General features: G+C 42.0%; 1 protein-coding gene across 2 annotated transcripts in view; it reads left to right on the top strand.

The window, feature by feature from the left end:
* The first annotated feature begins 309 nt into the window (after nucleotides 1–309).
* b4galnt3b (beta-1,4-N-acetyl-galactosaminyl transferase 3b) overlaps nucleotides 310–19,314 on the top strand; it is a 34,272-nt gene continuing 15,267 nt past the window's right edge. The window contains exons 1-3 of one of the 2 annotated variants that reach the window (XM_029757530.1): nucleotides 310–776; nucleotides 12,990–13,045; nucleotides 13,179–13,250. In XM_029757530.1, the coding sequence (XP_029613390.1) occupies nucleotides 638–776; nucleotides 12,990–13,045; nucleotides 13,179–13,250 (267 nt within the window). In that variant the 5' untranslated portion in view covers nucleotides 310–637. Of the gene's footprint in view, nucleotides 777–12,989; nucleotides 13,046–13,178; nucleotides 13,317–19,314 lie in introns of both variants that reach the window. The other variant, XM_029757529.1, reaches the window with a different exon arrangement.

The following is a 19,314-nucleotide window of genomic DNA, read 5'->3' as shown; positions in this document are numbered from 1 at the left end:
TCAGGACAACTGACGAAACCTAATCCATTCGTCTCCACTCGACTCTCAGCTGCGCGACACACGTCATCAATTTGGGCACCAGGCATGTCCGTATAGCCTCTCCCAGATTTCTACCTGATTTGACTTTTCGCAGCAGGTTAGAATAATTAGGTTAAGGTTAGGAAAAGAGTTATGGTTACAAAAGCTGCATCCCATCTAGTCGTAACCTACTACCTGGGCCACTGGCTGCGATACGACGCGGGCGTGGCCACGTAACCCCACCCATAAATCTCTGTCTGAGCGGGTGCTTATGTGCTTGTTCTGTTTGTGTTTGCGCAGTGAAGCGAGAAGGGGACAGAAAACAGAGCGGGGTTGCTAGGATTTTTGTTCAGGTCGATATGTAGTTTAGTAGTAGTCAGCCAACCCAACAGCCAGTCTCGACTCGATTAAACAGGGGTAAATTCAACATAGCGCCTCGAGTCAAAGCAAACTCAAAGCCGGAGCCTGCCGGGTTATTTACGGGATGAAATAAAAGTAACCTCGCCACCATCCGGAGGTGGGAGCGTTGGGGTCGCCGGCGGTGTATCGCGAACGGGGTTGTCAGCCTGGTCCAACTTTGCCGAACGAACAAAGCCGCCAAATTCACTGATCAATCAACATGGTAAAGTCTTTCTTCCCGCTGAAGAAACTGAGACGGAGTGGGAAACATCTGTTGTTCTTAGTTCTGCTGATGCTGGGAGCTTTCGCTGTCTACCACGAGTTTGTTGCTACTAAGGCGTGGAGGAGCACCAAAAGCAGTGAGTAGGCTATCATGGATAACTTTCTGAACCATTACTATGATGATCTGTGTGTGTGTACTTGTAGTTTTGTTCATTATCAACTGTATTGCCAAATGAGCTAACTTGATAGTTTTTCATCAAGTCTAGGGTATTTTATCGATGGTACATGCCGTGGTGTCATTGAATGGTGGGCCAATTCTGCAAGGTGGAAAATAAATACTTACTCTCCACTGTAGCTGAGTCAACAACTTTTTCAATCCTGTGTTGTAAGGACTATGAACTTTAGAAAGATGTAAGGTGTGGCTGATGGGCTGCTGACATGAGAGATGTACAGGACTGTACCATACTCTGCAGGTGATCACACACACGCTGCCAACACAACGAGACAACTCAACTGGGAGTTCCCTTTTCCCTTAGTTCTGAATGCTGATAGTGTAGTGCAGTAAGAATCTACCATTCAACATATCTACAACATTGCACACACCATGATGAAGCCTGTTGAAGTGGTTGAAACATCAATACTGGAAATATGACATGCAAACACAACCATACAAGTGTCCAGACAAAGTATGCAGGTTGGGTCCTATGTGGGGCGTGTGTGTACATGTTGGTCTTTGTTGAGTGGCTTTTCTTTCCATTTGCCGTTGTACCTGCTGTCACTAGTACACACACTTGTTTGTAGCTGTGGTAGCCTCATACCTGGGGCTGGAGGGGGCAGAGCTTTGGAACCCTGCTGTTGATACGATGGCTGTACTAACCCCCCCCCCCCCCCCTCACACACACTCCTTCCCGTTCTTGTTCAAGCGGTGTGTGTGCATTTGTAAAGGAGAGAAAATGAATAATACACTTCCTTCTGGACACACACACACACAGTTGAAGTGGGAAGTTTACATACACCTTAGCCAAATACATTTATACTCAGTTCAGTCCCTGACTTTTAATCCTAGTAAAAATTCCCTGTCTTGGGTCAGTTAGGTGCTCCACTTTATTTTAAGAATGTATAATGTCAGAATAATAGTGATTTACTTCAGCTTTTATTTCTTTCATCACATTCCCAGTGGGTCAGAAGTTCACATACACTCAATTAGTATTTGGTAGCATTGCCTTTTAAATTGTTTTTAACTTGGGTCAAATGTTTCGGGTAGCCTTCCACAAGCTTCCCACAATAAGTTGGGTAAATGTTGGCCCATTCACCAGTCCTGACAGAGCTGGTGTAACGGAGTCAGGTTTGTAGGTATCCTTGATTGCACATACTTTAAGTTCTGCCCACAAACTTTCTATAGGATTGAGGCCATGGCTTTGTGATGGCCACTCCAATATCGTGACTTTTGTCCTTAAGCCATTTTGCCACAACTTTGGAAGTATGCTTGGGGTCATTGTCCATTTGGAAGACCCATTTGCGACCAAGCTTTAACTTCCTGACTGATGTCTTGATGTTGCTTCAATATATCCACAATCTTTCTTCCACATGATACCATCTATTTTTGTGAAGTGCACCAGTCCTTCCTGCAGCAAAGCATCCCCACAACATGATACTGCCACCCCCAAACTTCACGGTTGGGATGGTTAACTTTGGCTTGCAAGCCTCTTTTTCCTCCAAACATAATGGTCATTATGGCCAAACAGTTCTATTTTTGTTTCATCAGACCAGAGGACATTTCTTCAAAAAGTACGATCTTTGTCCCTATGTGCAGTTGCAAACCGTAGTCTAGCTTTTTTATGGTGGTTTTGGAGCAGTGGTTTCTTCCTTGCTGAGCGGCCTTTCAGGTTATGTTGATATAGGACTCGTTTTACTGTGGATATAGATACATTTGTACCTGTTTCCTCCAGCATCTTCACAAGGTCCTTTGCTGTTGTTCTGGGATTTGTGTGAAAAGTGCAAATCAAAGTACGTTCATCTCTTGGCGACAGAACGTGTCTCCTTTCTGAGCGGCATGACGGCTGCGTGGTTCCATGGTGTTTATACTTGCATACTATTGTTTGTTCAGATGAACGTGGTACCTTCAGGCGTTTGGAAATTGCTCCCAAGGATGAACCAGACTTGTGGAGGTCTTGGCTGATTTCTTTTGATTTTCCCATGATGTCAAGCAGAGGCACTCAGTTTGAAGGTAGTCCTTGAAATACATCCACAGGTACACCTCCAATTGACTCAAATGATGTCAATTAGCCTATCAGAAGCTTCTAAAGCCATGACTTCATTTTCTGGCATTTTCCAAGCTGTTTAAAGGCACAGTTAACTTGGTGTATGTAAACTTCTAACCAACTGGAATTGTGATACAGTGAAATAATCTGTCTAAACAATTGTTGGAAAAATGACTTGTCATGCACAAAGTAGATGTCCTAACTGACTTGGCAAAACTATAGTTTGTTTAACAAGAAATGTGTGGATTGGTTGGAAAACGAGTTTTAATGACTCCAACCTAAGTGTATGTAAACTTCTGACTTCACAATGGGGATTGAGGACATCACCCTGTTTGTGTGTGTGTGTGTGTGTGTGTGTGTGTGTGTGTGTGTGTGTGTGTGTAGTGATGGGACAAATGTTGTATATCGGATGTTGGTCTCGGATGTTGGTCTATGTGCCCATACACCTAGGGAGAGGAGAGAGACATCAAATCCTGGGAAGAGGGAAAGGAGGGGGATAGAATCTCTTATATTTTGAGTTAGAAATGTTTTTTTCTGTTCAACTAATACTCTAAAATTACCCTGTGTCCACTCTCCACCTACCCCATTCATAGACACTAGCTGCTTTATTGCCTATTGATGATAGTATCATCTGACCGGGGAGATTTGTGAAGAGCCCTGATGCTTGCTCTATACATTAACATGCATCGCTTATGTTTCTAAAAAAATACAGCATCTTTTCATATCAGCAATAAATAAAGGTTAAATTACTAAATACCTTTTATGGTTGTGTGGGAACACTAACCCTATATCTCCATGTTACATCTCTTGTTTATGGTAGACATAGACAGCCACCTGTGCTATTTAGCTATATAATGTGCTCTGGACACCTGTGTGTAAGCCATAACTGGGGAGGAAGTGTAGTTAATCATCTTGAGGCACACAGCTTGTGGATCGGTGCAAAACTTCTACAGTAATTATCAAATAAAAATGATGGATTCTTTCTCGCTGATATCAAAGATAAGGGGCATATCTGCAAATGTTTCGAAAATCGGTTTGAACAGTGATTAGACTTTTCTAAATGTTAAAACAGTGTGGGAATTGTAGTTCACATGGAGCCAAATGTGGGTGACTGTAACTGCTGAAAACCCTACTCCATATGTAAGGTTTTCTAGAGCAACTCTCCACCCTGGTGATAATGACAGACTTCCAGACCACCAGTACCTAAAGTTCTCTCTCTCCCTACCTCAACCCCCGTCACACCCACATGCTAACCCCATAGCATTGCCTATAAATACACACAGGGTAGCCTCATTTTGTTTTTTGTGTGTGCCTGGTTTGTGTTTGAGTCCAGAAGGCTGGTGTTCATTCCCAGACCTGATTGCTAGGCTTGAGCTCACTGGGCTAACATGGTCTTGAATCAAGCAGACAACCCTTTTTGGAACATCAGCAGTGGAGGATTGTAATTTGGAAGCGACAAGTGTGTGTGCTTACCCTTTACACTCATACCTGTATAAGGGTTGATAAATGCAGATTTGGACTGTAAGTGCCTAAATTGGAACATAATGGCTGTACAGTAACATGCTATACATGACCTCAAAGCTCTGGCTCTGCACTTCACAGCGCTGTAAGAGTCTTGACTGACAGCCATTCTGAACTTGAGCTTGTCGCGCAACAATAAGTTGGTCCAATTCAGCTCTGTAATTCAACTTTTGCAAATTTGTGGTCTAAGTGAGGGAAATGCTGTACATTTTTAAGATGACTCGATGTACACTCAAACAAAATATAGAGCTTTGACATGTAAAGTGTTGGTCCCATGTTTCATGAGCTGGTCAGAGCCACCATGTAAACTACCTGCCCCTCCCCCTCTGATGCATAGGCTACTGTAGCCTACTGATGTTACAAGCGTGATTCAGAAATTGGAGAGAGACTTTTAAGTACAGAAGAATAGATTAACTTTTTCAATGCTAATTAAGGATGATGTAGTTAGAATGTTTCACATTGGATTCATTACCTACATAAATGCAAGATGTTTTTCTATTTTAATCTGGTGCTGCTCTGCATACACGAGCTTGTTAGCCAGCTTGTCCAACGTTAAGCCAACTCTCAGTAGTTCAAAGACATTCAAAGTTCCTTAATAGAATCCACTCCCACGTAGGTATATTTCTGTCGGCCTAATTCAGATCATGCATGTCATAACAACATGCCCAGAGCTTCAAGCCAGCTGTCCTCCTCCACTCTTACTTTCTCCCCACCCGCAAAATTTCTGTCGCATTTCGCGCCCTACACTTGTCTGTCCAATGCATGTAAACAATAGCTTGCCCCCTCCATAGTAAGCTGCTCTATCCTCACTGATTGGTGAAGTAATTTGAAGTCGAGCTAAATGTTAACGTTTGATTTCAGAGGTTTAAAAAGGAACGATATACACTGAGTGTGCAAAACATTACATATTCTTTCAGTGACAGGCTGACCAGGTGATTTCAGTTGAAGGCTATGATCCCTTACTGATGTCACTTGTTGAATCCACTTCGATCAGTGTAGATTTAGGGGAGGAGACAGGTTAAAGAAGGCTTTTTAAGCCATGAGACAATTGAGACATGGATTGTATATGTATGCAATTCAGAGGGTAAGACAAAGTATTTAAGTGCCTTTGAACATGCTGTGGTAGTAGGTGCCAGGTGCACCAGTTTGAGCGTGTTAAGAGCTGCAACGCTGCTGGGTATTTTATGCTCAACAGTTTCCCGTGTGTATCAAGAGTGGTTCACCACCCAAAGGACATCCAGCCAACTTGACACAACTGTGGGAAGCATTGTAGTTAACATGGGCCAGCATCCTTATGGAATGCTTTCGACACCTAGTAGAGTCAATTTTCTGACGAATTGAGGCTGTTCTGAGGGCAAAAGGGGGTGTGCAACTCAATCTTAGGAAGGTATCCTTAATGTTTTGTTCACTCAGTGTAAATAGTTACTTTTTTGGGGATATATCCGGTTCAGAACCCCTGTTTGAAACAGTGGCTAACAAAACCAAATCATGGGTTGCTTTCATACCTTGTCCATAGACTGCTTACAGGCTGAAACCAGTAATGTAATTTTGTTGAACTATCCCGAGTGGCGCAGCTGTCTAAGGCAGTACATCTCAGTGAAATAGGCGTCACTACAGTCCCAGGTTCAAATCCAGGCTGTATCACATCCAGCCGTGATTGGGTCCCATAGGGCGACCCACAATTGGCCCAGCATAGTCCGTGTTTGGCCGGGATAGGCCGTCATTGTAAATAATAATTGATTTTTTAATTGAGGGTTGGCAAATATTCAAACTTGTTTAACCTAATAGAAGGAACACCACCATCTAGTGGTGACAACCTGTTAATAACAGGATGTAGGATGGGACATAAGCGTAACTACCGAAATTACTTATTTCTGAACAGGGGAAGCAAAAACATCACCACATTCACTGGAAATACATTACATAGGATGAATTAACAATATCCCCTGAGCCGCAGCTCCATACTACTTTAGAGAATTTGGCAGTACGTCCAACCGGCCTTAAAACCGCAGACCATATGTAACCACACCAGCCCAGCACCTCCACATCTGGCTTCTTCATGTTCGGAATCGTATGAGACCAGCCACCTGGACAGCTGATGAAACTGAGGAGTATTTATGTCTGTAATAAAGCCCTTTTGTGGGGAAAAACTCTAGAAGGCCAGCATCCTAGAGTCGCCGCTTCACTGTTGACATTGAGACTGGTGTTTTGTGGGTACTATTTAATGAAGCTGCCAGTTGAGGACTTGAGGCGTCTGTTTCTCAAACTAGACACTCTAATGTACTTGTTCTCTTGCTCAGTTGTGCACTGGGACCTCCCACTCTTTCTATTCTGTTAGAGCCAGTTTGAGCTGTTCTTTGAAGGGTGTAGTACAGTGTTGTATGAGATCTTCAGTTTCTTGGCATTTTCTCGCATGGAATAGCCTTCATTACTCAGAACAAGAATAGACTGACGAGTTTCAGAAGAAAGGTCTTTGTTTCTGGCCATTTTGAGCCTGTAATCAAACCCACAAATGCTGATGCTTCAGATACTCAACTAATCTAAAGAAGGCCAGTTTTATTACTTCTTTAATCAGAACAACAGTTTTCAGCTGTGCTAACATAATTGCAAAAGGGTTCTCTAATGATCAATTAGCCCTTAAAAATTATAAACTTGGATTAGCCAACACAACGTGCCATTGGAACACAGAAGTGATGGTTGCTGATAATGGGCCTCTGTACACCTATGTAGATATTCCATTAAAAATCACCTGTTTCCAGCTACAATAGTCATTTACAACATTAACAATGTCTACACTGTATTTCTGGTCAATTTTAATGGACAAATGTTATTTTCTTTCAAAAACAACATTTCTGTGACCCCAAACCTTTGAACGGGGTGTGTGCGTGCGTGTATTTATTGGTGTGGTGGTCCGTGGGTGGCTTTTGACCAGTCCTTTCGTTTACTCATGTCTAGCTCATTGTTCTAAAAAAGTTTTGTCCAAATTGGATGTTAGGTACTATATTTATTTGATATTATATGAATCCCAATTGTAATTTATCATTTAAATGTAACCCATTAGGTTCCTTTGAAAGAGATCAAATTCTATTTCAACAAGATAATGTTGCAGGAATGCTAATCTTACATGTTTCTACGAAAAAAAAACAATTTCAGAACAATCTGAGATGGTGGGTGTTCAAAATCCTCTGTGCTTTTTAAGGTGGAATGACCCTTTATACCTATCCATATAGGGCAATTCCCACGACTACAAAGGGTTAAATAGGGCTGGCATGGTACTTTTATAATCGTGTAACTGACGATTATGGATGAAGACAGTCATGAAAATAAAGTAACTGTAAAATGTATACTGTATGTGTAACAGTGTAGGTTCCGTCCCTCTCTTCGCTCGAACCAGGGACCTTTGCACACATCAAGAACTGACACCCCACGAAGCATCGTTACCCATCGCGCCACAAGAGCCATGGCCTTTACAACACAAGGGGAAACCCTACTTCAAGTCTCAGAGTGAGTGACGTCACCGATTGACGTCATTGATTTATACATCGGTTACATATGTATAAATCTATATTTTTAGCTTTATGAACTTCATTTTCAAATCGACTAACTTAACCCAAGAGCAGTAAAGTTAAGGTAAGCCTGGTTCACATCTAACAGCTGATAAAAGGAGCAATGAGAGGAGAACTTTTTTTTATATGTTGTAACAAACTGCTGACCTGAAGGGCTGCAGCGGCGTTGACGAATTTGAGACTATTTCCGTGGTAACATTGACTCTTTATAAAGTGATGAAACTTTGCTGGTCCTTGTTTTAGCAAGGTTTTGGAGCAAACGAGTATCATGAAATGCATGCACCCAATCAATGGCTTTACCAAAAACAGGGTTTAGACTTGACAGTTCACGCAGCTTTAGTATTTCTGATCATAGAATTCCAAACTGTGATGCATCTACATTTAAATGTCTACCGTGTCCACAGTGGGCATTTCCCCCGCGCTATATTCAAATCACTATCAATTTTACAAACAGTGGAATATGATAATTCAACTGATGGCAGTGGCTAACTAGCCAGCTAACCTCTGTTGCAAGCAACATTTAAAGGGATCACAAACGGGTCAGCATAGTTAAAAATAATAATTGCTAGCCGGCTAGCATTTTGGGGCCAGCAAAGACGTTCCTCACACGCTAGGAATGTATTTCCTCCAACGTTATAATGAAAAGGTGCCTCTCGGTCCCAAAACAAGTTTTCTGGAGACTTGTCGGAGGAGTGCTGATGACATCGCCCACTGTATGCTCTTTCGGTTGCCTGATTTGCGTCCAGACTGATGAGAAATCCGCACACAAAGCATCCCTGACCACCCTCTGAAGTGGTCACCCAGAACGGACACAATTACACCAGAAATGGACTTTTGTGCGCCTAGACCAGTCTTTTCAATGCAGTCTTCGTATTCTGATAGCAGAAGTCGCATGTAAGTGTCTAGACACGACCACAGACAGTCGGGAGTGGAAGAGAGGAGAAAATGTGCAATTTTTTTTAAATTAAATATTTTTTATGATTAATAACAGTGACCCTAAAATACATGACCATCAAAGCCCTGGTGTGTATGGGGGTTCAGATTCATGTCCATGTGTCGTTTCCTTTTTATGACCAGCTGATTGTGTGATAACAGATGATTTAACCATAGCCCCTCTAGTAATTTAATAGGATCTCTGTTATAATCCCTAACAGTTCCATAATGGGGCAGCAGGTAGCCAAGGGGTTAGAGTGTTGGGCCAGTAACTGAAAGGTTACTGGTTTGATTACCCGAACCGACAAGGTGAAAAATATGTCTGTGCACTTGAGCAAGGCACTTGCCCCTGTAGCAAATTAGGGTTGCTGTACTAAATGATAGCCGTCTGGGAGAAATCCAAACCAGTCTGGAATGAATGACAGTCGAGGCATAGGTGATGCATTTCCTGCTTTTAATTATGCAGGAAAATAGAAAGCATGTGATGTATCAAATTGTGTAATGGAATTATAGTCAACCTAAAATATTGTCATATAATTATAATAGTTTTACGGGTTTTGTACCAATATTCTGTATAAATAGCCTCAACTATATGTAAACAGACCATAAATGTCTCAGATTTTGTTTTCTAGGAGGCTGTGAATGCTATTATGATACAATATCAGTACTTGTTGCATTTACAACTAGTCTAAATCCTATCAACTGATTTCAGCCAGTTTGAATGGAACGTTGGCATATTGGCAGTTAATTTGAAAAAATGTATGGAATCATTCCTCTAAAACTGGCTAGCTAACACATGTACAGTGCATTCGGAAAGTATTCAGACCCCTTGACTTTTTCCACATTTTGTCACTTTTTGGATTTAAAAAAAAATCCTCATCAATCTACATATAATGGCCAAGCGAAAACGGGTTTAGAATTATTTTAAAGTATTACAAATAAACTGAAATGCCTTATTTACTTAAGTATTTAGACCCTGTGCTATAATGCTCCAAAATGAGCTCAGGTGCATCCTGTTTCCATTGATCATCCTTGATGTTTCTACAACTTGATTTGAGTCCACCTGTGCTAAATTCAATTGATTGGAAAGGCACACACCTGTCTCCAAGGTCCCACAGTTGACAGTGCATGTCAGAGCAAAAACCAAGCAATGAGGTCGAAGGAATTGTCTGTCGAGCTCCGAGACAAGATTCTTTTGAGGCACAGATCTTGGGAAGGGTACCAAAAAATGTCTGCAGCATTGAAGGTCCCCAAGAACACAGTGGCCTCCATCATTCTTAAATGGAAGAAGTTTAGAACCACCAAGATTCTTCCTAGAGCTGGCCACCTGGCCAAACTGAGCAATCAGGGGAGAAGGGTAAGCACTGTCAGGTAACCCGATGGTCACTCTGACAGTGCTCCAGAGTTCCTCTGTGGAGCTGTGAGAACCTTCCAGAAGGACAAGCAGCACTCCAGAAATCAAACCTTTATGGTAGGGTGGCTAGACGAAGCCATTCCTCAGTAAAAGGCACATGACAGCCCGCTTAGCGTTTGCCCAAAGGCACCTAAAGACTCTCAAACCATTAGAAACAAGATTCTCTGGTCTGATGACACCAAGATGGAACTCTTTGGCCTGAATGCCAAGAATCACGTCTGTAGGGAACCTGGCACCATCCCTACGGTGAAGCATGGTGGTGGCAGCATCATGCTGTGGGGATGTTTTTCAGCAGCAGGGACTGGGAGACGAGTCAGGATCGAGGCAAAGATGAATGTAGCAAAGTACAGAGGGATCCTTGATGATAACCTGCTCTAGAGTGTTCAGGACCTCCGACTGGGGCAACGGTTCACCTTCCAACAGGACAACGACCCTAAGCACATAGCCAAGACAACTCAGGACTGAATTCAGAACAAGTCTCAATGTCCCGATCGGAAAATCTCTGGAGAGACCTGAAAATAGCAGTGCAGCGACACTCCCCATCCAACCTGACAGTGCTTGAAAGGATCTGCAGAGAAGAATGGGAGAAACACTCCAAATACAGGTGTGCCAAGCTTGTAGCGTCATACCCAAGAAGACTCGAGGCTGTAATCGCTGCCGGAGGTGCTTCAACAAAGAACTGAGTAAAGGGTCTGAATACTTATGTAAATTATATATTTCTGTTTTTTTTTTATTCTTAATACATTTGCTAAAATTTTGAAAACAGTTTTTGCTTTGTCATGAGGTACTGTGTAAAGATGATGAATTAAAATATATATACACAGTGGGGGGAAAGTATTTGATCCCCTGCTGATTTTGTACGTTTGCCCACTGATAAAGAAAGGATCAATCGATAATTTAAGGTAGGTTTATTTGAACAGTGAGAGACAGAATAACAACAAAAATATCCAGAAAAACGCATGTCAAAAATGTTATAAATTGATTTGCATTTTAATAAGGGAAATAAATATTTGACCCCCCCCCCCCCCTCAATCAGAAAGATTTCTGGCTCCCAGGTGTCTTTTATACAGGTAACGAGCTGAGATTAGGAGCACACTCTTAAAGGGAGTGCTCCTAACCGCAGCTTGTTACCTGTAAAAAGAAAAAAAGACACCTGTCCACAGAGGCAATCAATCAGATTCCAAACTCTCCACCATGGCCAAGACCAAAGAGCTCTCCAAGGATGTCAGGGACAAGATGGGCTGGAATGGGCTACAAGACCATGGAAGAAACACAAAAGAACTGTCAATATCCCTCGGCCTAGGGTTCGATGCAAGATCTCACCTCGTGGGGTTGCAATGATCATGAGAACGGTGAGGAATCAGCCCAGAACTACACGGGAGGATCTTGTCAATGATCTCAAGGCAGCTGGGACCATAGTTACCAAGAAAACAATTGGTAACACACTACGCCGTGAAGGACTGAAATCCTGCAGCGCCCGCAAGGTCCCCCTGCTCAAGAATACATACACATGCCCGTCTGAAGTTTGCCAATGAACATCTGAATGATTCAGAGGACAACTGGGTGAAAGTGTTGTGGTCAGATGAGACCAAAATGGAGCTCTTTGGCATCAACTCAACTTGCCGTGTTTGGAGGAGGAGGAATGCTGCCTATGACCCCCAAGAACACCATCTCCACCGTCAAACATGGAGGTGTAAACATTATGCTTTGGGGGTGTATTGGGACAGGACAACTTCCCCGCATCAAAGGGACGATGGACGGGGCCATGTACCGTCAAATTTTGGGTGAGAACATCCTTCCCTCAGCCAGGGCATTGAAAATGGGTCGTGGATGGGTATTCCAGCATGACAATGACCCAAAACACACGGCCAAGGCAACAAAGGAGTGGCTCAAGAAGAAGCACATTAAGGTCCTGGAGTGGCCTAGCCAGTCTCCAGACCTTAATCCCATAGAAAATCTGTGGAGGGAGCTGAAGGTTTGAGTTGCCAAACGTCAGCCTCAACCTTAATGACTTGGAGAAGATCTGCAAAGAGGAGTGGGACAAAATCCCTCCTGAGATGTGTGCAAACCTGGTGGCCAACTACAAGAAACGTCTGACCTCTGTGATTGCCAACAAGGGTTTTGCCACCAAGTACAACGTCATGTTTTGCAGAGGGGTCAAATACTTATTTCCCTCATGAAAATGCAAATCATTTTGTAACATTTTTGACATGCGTTTTTCTGGATATTTTTGTTGTTATTCACTGTCTCTCACTGTTCAAATAAACCTACCATTAAAATTATAGACTGATCATTTCTTTGTAAGTGGGCAAACGTACAAAATCAACAGGGGATCAAATAATACTTTTTTCCCCCAATGTATATTTTAGAATAAGGCTGTAACGTAACAATGTGGAAAAAGTCGAGGTCTGAATACTTTCCGAATGCACTGTACAGTGTAGATCAATTCTTCACATTCATTGTGTAAAACAATCTTATCACAGCACTGGCAAACCATAGTTGACCAACTCCCTGACCAACATGACTGACCATCATAAGAATGTTCATGTCCATTCTCGTATTCTAATTCTTAATTCTATGGGTTTAACATTGAACTAGACCCTAGAAAGGTGTGTCCCTCGTCTTTCTAAAATCTCTTCCCTCCTCTCTCTGCAGGTTTCAGTCTTGCCAGTGAGGATGGCCTCGGGAGAATTCCTACCCAAGAGAGATTGGTAAGGATGGGGGAGAGAGGGCTAGTATGAAGAGGGTAAGAGATTGTTGGAGACAGGTGTGTATGGGGAAAAAATGTGTCACATACCAGTTATCACAAAATAGAATTAGTTGCCTCATCTGCGTGTTTTCCAGTTTGGAGGTGATGCGAGTGAGGATTCAGAAGCCTGGCGTTCCAGCTACACCCCACAGCCCTGGAGGCCAGAGGTACGCTCTCTTATTCACCTCACAGGAATCATCCACAACCTGCCCAGGCTTGCTCACCCCCCTTGTGTAAGTGTGTGGATTTAGGCCCTAGTGTATAGTAGTAATCAGTGTTTGAGCAGAATCTAAGTAGGAGTCATCATGTTTCTATTATATCATGGTGTGCTGCTGTGCTAAGTTGGTAGAATCTTATATAAAAGGATTCACCACTTTAACGTAATGGCAAAATGTAGATTTTATGCCTAAATAGACATACCGTAAAGTAACTGTTATTCATGTGTAATACATTGATTCTGACATGCCAAAACTTGGTATATTTGGAAAGACATCTGAAGAGTTCAGAATACACAAAATAACCGTTTTTATTATATATATATTTTTTACATTTATTTAGAAAGTAATCTTTCATTGACAAGCTGTAAGTGAATTATTGATGCCCAGAGCTGGAAACACATCAGATGGCTTCCACAACATGTGAATAATTTCAACAAAAAATGGTATTGGTAGACCTAACAACTAGAAATGGGCAGATGTTTTAGTAACTGGTGTCAGGAGTGGTCACATGATGTTTCCAAGTGTCACTAAACTTCTCCAAAGTCGCATATGTCTGTAAATTAGATAATTCCAGTGCTATTACATATTTGCAATCGCTAAATGTTATTATTTCAGTCTCAAACACAATTTATACCATATCAACCTCACTCAAACATTGTGTTGGTGTTATGGGTGTCAAGGCTGTGCGCTGCTGGTGAAGTCCGGTGCAGGGAATATTGGGGCGGCAGGTAGCCTAGTGGTTAGAGCGTTGGACTAGTAACCAAAAGGTTGCAAGATCGAATCCCCGAGCTGCTAAGGTAAAAATCAGTCTTTCTGCCCCTGAACAAGGCAGTTAACACACTGTTCTTAGGTCGTCATTGAAAATAAGAATGTATTCTTAACTGACTTGCCTAGTTATATAAAGGTTAAAAAAAAATTAAGAAATTGAACAAGCGCACACTTATGGCGGTAGAGAAAATAAAAGAACGCAGCTTCTTGAAAACCTCCAGCCCACAAGGCAAAAGTATAAGGTGTGATAAATGTTCAATACAAAATAAACAAACCGTGTGCAAAAAAACTCGGAAACATGAAAACCCAGTCTGGTGCGTAACGATAACCACGAAACAATTACACAGAAGGACGTGGAGGGGAACAGAGGACTAAATACATTCAGTGTGATTATGGAATGGAAACCAGGTGTGTATGGAACAAGTCTTGAGAAATGGAGCGGCGATGGCTAGAAAGCCGGTGACGTCGAACGCCGCCCGAACAAGGAGAGGAGCCGACTTCGGCGGAAGTCGTGACAATGGGGGTATCCAGGATATGTTCAAGTGTCCTTTCAACCTCTCCCAAGTGTCCGAATGTGGTAATTGCACTCTTTTAGCAAACTGGATGTGCCTATTGTTCACTTTAAAAACTGGCTACAACACCAACCTCTCTCAAACATTGTGGTGGTGTCGGGACATTCAGGGGATATTCAGTTTATTTTTTATAAAACCTCTCCAAAGTGCCTGTACGTTTAGCCTAGGCATAGCCAATGTATTGGTCCCACATACAAAAACAATATAAAAGCAACAGATATAAACTAACATTTAAAAGTTTAGGGGCACTTAGAAATGTCCTTGTTTTTGAAAGAAAATACATTTTTATATATATATATTTTTTTGTCCAGTAAAATATCATCAAATTTATTAGAAATACATTGTAAATGACTATTGTAGCTAGAAACGGCAGATTTATTTATTTTTATAAATGGAATATCTACATAGGTGTACAGAGGCCCATTGTCAGCAATCATCGCTTAGCTAATCCAAGTTTTATCATTTTAAAAGGCTAATTAATCATTAGAGAACCCTTTTGCAATTATGTTAGCACAGCTGAAAACTGTTCTGATTTAAAGAAGCAATAAAACTGGCCTTTAGACTAGTTCAGTATCTGGAGCATCAGCATTTGTGTGTTCGATTACAGGCTCAAAATGGACATTAACTACCTTTCTTCTGAAACTTGTCAGTCTATTCTTGTTCTGAGAAATGAAGGCTATTCCATGTGAGAGATTTCCAAGAAACTAAAGATCTCGTACAACGCTGTGTACTACTCCCTTCAGAGAACAACTCAAAATGGCTCTAACCAGAATGGAAAGAGTGGGAGGCCCCGGTGCACAACTGAGCAAGAGGACAAGTACATTAGTGTCTAGTTTGAGAAACAGACGCCTCACAAGTCCCCAACTGGCAGCTTCATTAAATAGTACCCGCGAATCACCAGTCTCAACGTCAACAGTAGCAACAGGTAGCCTAGTGGTTAAAGCGTTGGACTAGTAACCGAAGGTTGCAAGATCGAAACCCTGAGCTGACAAGGTAAAAATCTGCCGTTCTGCCCCTGAACAAGGCCGTTAACCCACTGTTCCAAGGCCGTCATTGAAAATAAGAATTTGTTCTTAACTGACTTGCCTAGTTAAATAAAGGTAAAATAAAAACCAGTGAAGAAGCAACTCCAGGATGCTGGCCTTCTAGGCAGAGTTGCAAATACAAAACCATGTCTGACTGGCCAATAAAAGATGGGCAAAAGGACAGACACTGGACAGAGGAACTCTGCGCGCTTGGTAACGTTAGTGTGTACCGGTGCACGACCAGTTGCGAAAGCCAACATCCTCCATGACAGAACCGTTGATTGTCAAACAAACTTTCTCCCTGCAGGTAGTTACTGAGTCCGAGGTGCTAAAGGAGCTCCTTAAACTGGACCCTTTTTCTTTTTTAAGGCTTGGTGATGATGGGGGCAGCAACCCGTCTCTCCTCTCTGGGGAGGTTCCCATTGCTTGGAAGTCAGCCACGGTGTGTCCTTTATTTAAAGGGGGAGATCAAACGGATCTGTTATAGGCCAATTTCTATTTTGCCCTGTTTATCAAAAGTGTTAGAAAAACTTGTCAATAATCAACTGACTGGCTTTCTTGTGTTCTATAGTATTCTCTCAGGTATGCAATCTGGTTTCTGCTCAGGTTATGGATGTGCCACTGCAACCTTAAAGGTCCTCAATAATGTCACTATTGCCCTTGATTCTAAGCAATGTTGTGCTGCTATTTTTATTGACTTGGCCAAAGCTTTTGATACTTTTGACCATTCCGTTCTTGTGGGAGTATTGGTGTACTGAGTGGTCTTTGGCCTGGTTTTCAAACTAGCTCCCTCAAAGAGAGCAGATGTTCTGAATTTATACACGGCAATCTCAACCACTGCCTGTCACCAAGGGAGTAACCCAAGGCTCGATCCTAGGCCCCATGCGCTTCTCAATTTACACCAACAACATAGCTCAGGCAGTAGGAAGCTCATTCATCCATTTTATATGCAGATGATAGTCTTATACTAAGCTGGCCCCTCCCTGGGTTTGTGCTAAATGCGCTACACCAAAAGCTTTCTTAGTATCCAACAAGCTTTCTCTGCCCTTAACCTTGTTCTGAACACCTCCAAAACAGAGGTAGTATTCACACGGGTGGGGAGAGGGGCATTCTTACCAAACCACATGACCTTTGAGGGTTTAGCTTCAGGTAGTCACCTCATACAAGCACTTCGGATTATGGCTAGACGGTACACTGCCCTTCTCTCAGCACATATCAAAGCTGCAGGCTAAAGTTAAATCTAGACTTGGTTTCCTCTATCGTAATTGCTCCTCTTTCACCCCAGCTGCCAGAATAACCCTGATTCATATGACCATCCTGCCATGCTAGATTACGGAGACATAATTTATAGATCGGCAGGTAAGGGTGCTCTCGAGTGGCTAGATGTTTCTTTACCATTTGGCCATGACATTTGCCACAAATGCTCCTTATAGGACACATCACTGCACTCTATACTCTGTAAACTGGTTATCTCTGTATACCTGTCGTAAGATCCACTGGTTGATGCTTATTTATAAAACCCTCTTAGACCTCACTTCCCCCTATCTGAGATGCCTACTACAGCCATCATCCTCCACATCCTCCACATACAACACCCGTTCTGCCAGTCACATTCTGTTAAAGGTCCGAGAAGCGCACACATCCCTGGGTCGCTCCTCTTTTCAGTTCGCTGCAGCTAACGACTAGAACGAGCTGCAAAAAACACTCCAACTGGACTGTTTTATCTCTGTCTTTACTGACAGTTGTGGCTGCTTCATGTGATGTATTGTTGTCTCTACCTTATTGCTCTTTGTGCTGTTGTCTGTGCCCAATAATGTTTGTACCTTGTTTTGTGCTGCTACCATGTTGTGTTCGTAGGTCTCTATTTATGTTGTGGTGTGTGTTGTCCTATATTTGACATTTTTGTGTCCTTTTGGTAGGCTGTCGTAAATAAGAATTTGTTCTTTACTGACTTGCCTAGTTAAATAAAATACAAGTTTGCATGGCAAAATGTATAGAATTGCAAGAAAATTAGCCGTAACTGCAGAATGTTCTTTGCATCCCACGACATTGTGTAGAATTGTAGGAAATAAGCTTTAAACCTGCAAAATTCTCTCCACCAACGAGGGGTGTGAACAGTTTGACATGAACAGTGCTTGTGCGATAGGGGGCGCGTGGGATGTTCCCCAATGCTGGAAGGGGGGCCCTGAGTGAAAAAGTTTGGGAGCACCTGCTATAGACTACTTTCATTAAATTATTGGTAGTTATATTTAAAAATAATTTGTCCACCAGTCTCAAGTGTGGCTCTCCAAAATAAGGTTTTAATGACATAAAATTATAACTATTTCACAAGGAGGCTTCACCCTCCCCTTTACTTTCATCTTATTGGAAGTCATTGTTATGTACTTTAGTCTTACTCTAAAGTTTTACAGTATTTAATACCTATCCAGTGGATATTCTTAAGTTGCTTTACTCATTAGACCTATTATTTTGAGATGAAATCATTTGGGCGCATTACATATTCCGTACACGGAGTCTACAAAACATTAGTAACACCTTCCTAATATTGATTTGAACCCCCTTTTGCCATAACAGCCTCAAGGTGTCATGCATTCCTCAGGGATACTGGCCAATGTTGACTCCAATGTTTCTCACAGTTGTGTTAAATTGGCTGGGTGTCCTTTGGGTGGTGGATCATTTTTGATACACATAGAAAACTGTTAAGCGTGACAACCCGGCAGCGTTGCAGTTCGTGACACACTTAAACCGGTGCACCTGGCAGCTACTACCATACCTCGTTCAAAGGCAAATTCACCCTCTGAATGGCACACACACACAATCCATGTCTCAAGGATTAAAAGTCCTTCTTTAACTGGTCTCCTCTCCTTCATCTACACTGATTCGAAGTGGATTTAACATCAAGGGATCATAGCGTTCACCTGGATTCAATTGGTAAGTTTGTCATGAAAAGAGCAGGAAATGGAGGAACTAACAATATAGATGGAGTGCAATAAATATTGTACCATAGAGGCACAGAATAAGTTGGCTAAAAATAAATGGAGGAACTTACTCCAGAAAGATCAAGTGTAATATATTATAAAAATTAAGCGAACTGGCTGGAATATGGGGGATTTTAAAAATTTTTTTTTTTTTATCTTCAAATGTAGAAATGCTCCCAAAAATGTCCGTAATTTCCGGACTATTAAGCGCACCTGAATATAAGCCGCACCCACTGAATTAAAAAAATATATATTATTTTGAACATAAATAAGCCGCACATGTCTATAAGCCGCCCGTTCCCTCCTGGTACATTGAAACAAATGAACTTTACACAGGTTTTAACGAAACACGGCTTGTAACAAAAAATAAAAAAGCTTTAGTTGTCTTTTTGCACCGAGTCAATTCCTCACGCTGCTGTTTCCAACGTCTTATCATCGACTCATTAAGACCAAGCTCCCGTGCAGCAGCTCTATTTCCTTTTCCAACAGCCAGATCAATCGCCTTCAACTTGAAAGCTGCATCATATGCATTTCTCTCTGTCTTTGCCATGATGAGGGTGACAAAATTACTACCGTAATCAGAATGATGAAGTTTGAGAGCGCTCGATTTAATCTAAACAGTAAACAAAAAAGTTGTTTGACCTTAACCCGTTCGGCAATTTCATTGGTC

Source organism: Salmo trutta, chromosome 7 (assembly GCF_901001165.1).
Source record: "Salmo trutta chromosome 7, fSalTru1.1, whole genome shotgun sequence".
NCBI classification, from domain to species: Eukaryota; Metazoa; Chordata; class Actinopteri; order Salmoniformes; family Salmonidae; genus Salmo; species Salmo trutta.
The sequence above is the reverse complement of the archived record's forward strand: the minus strand, read 5'-3'. Positions and strand labels throughout refer to the sequence as shown.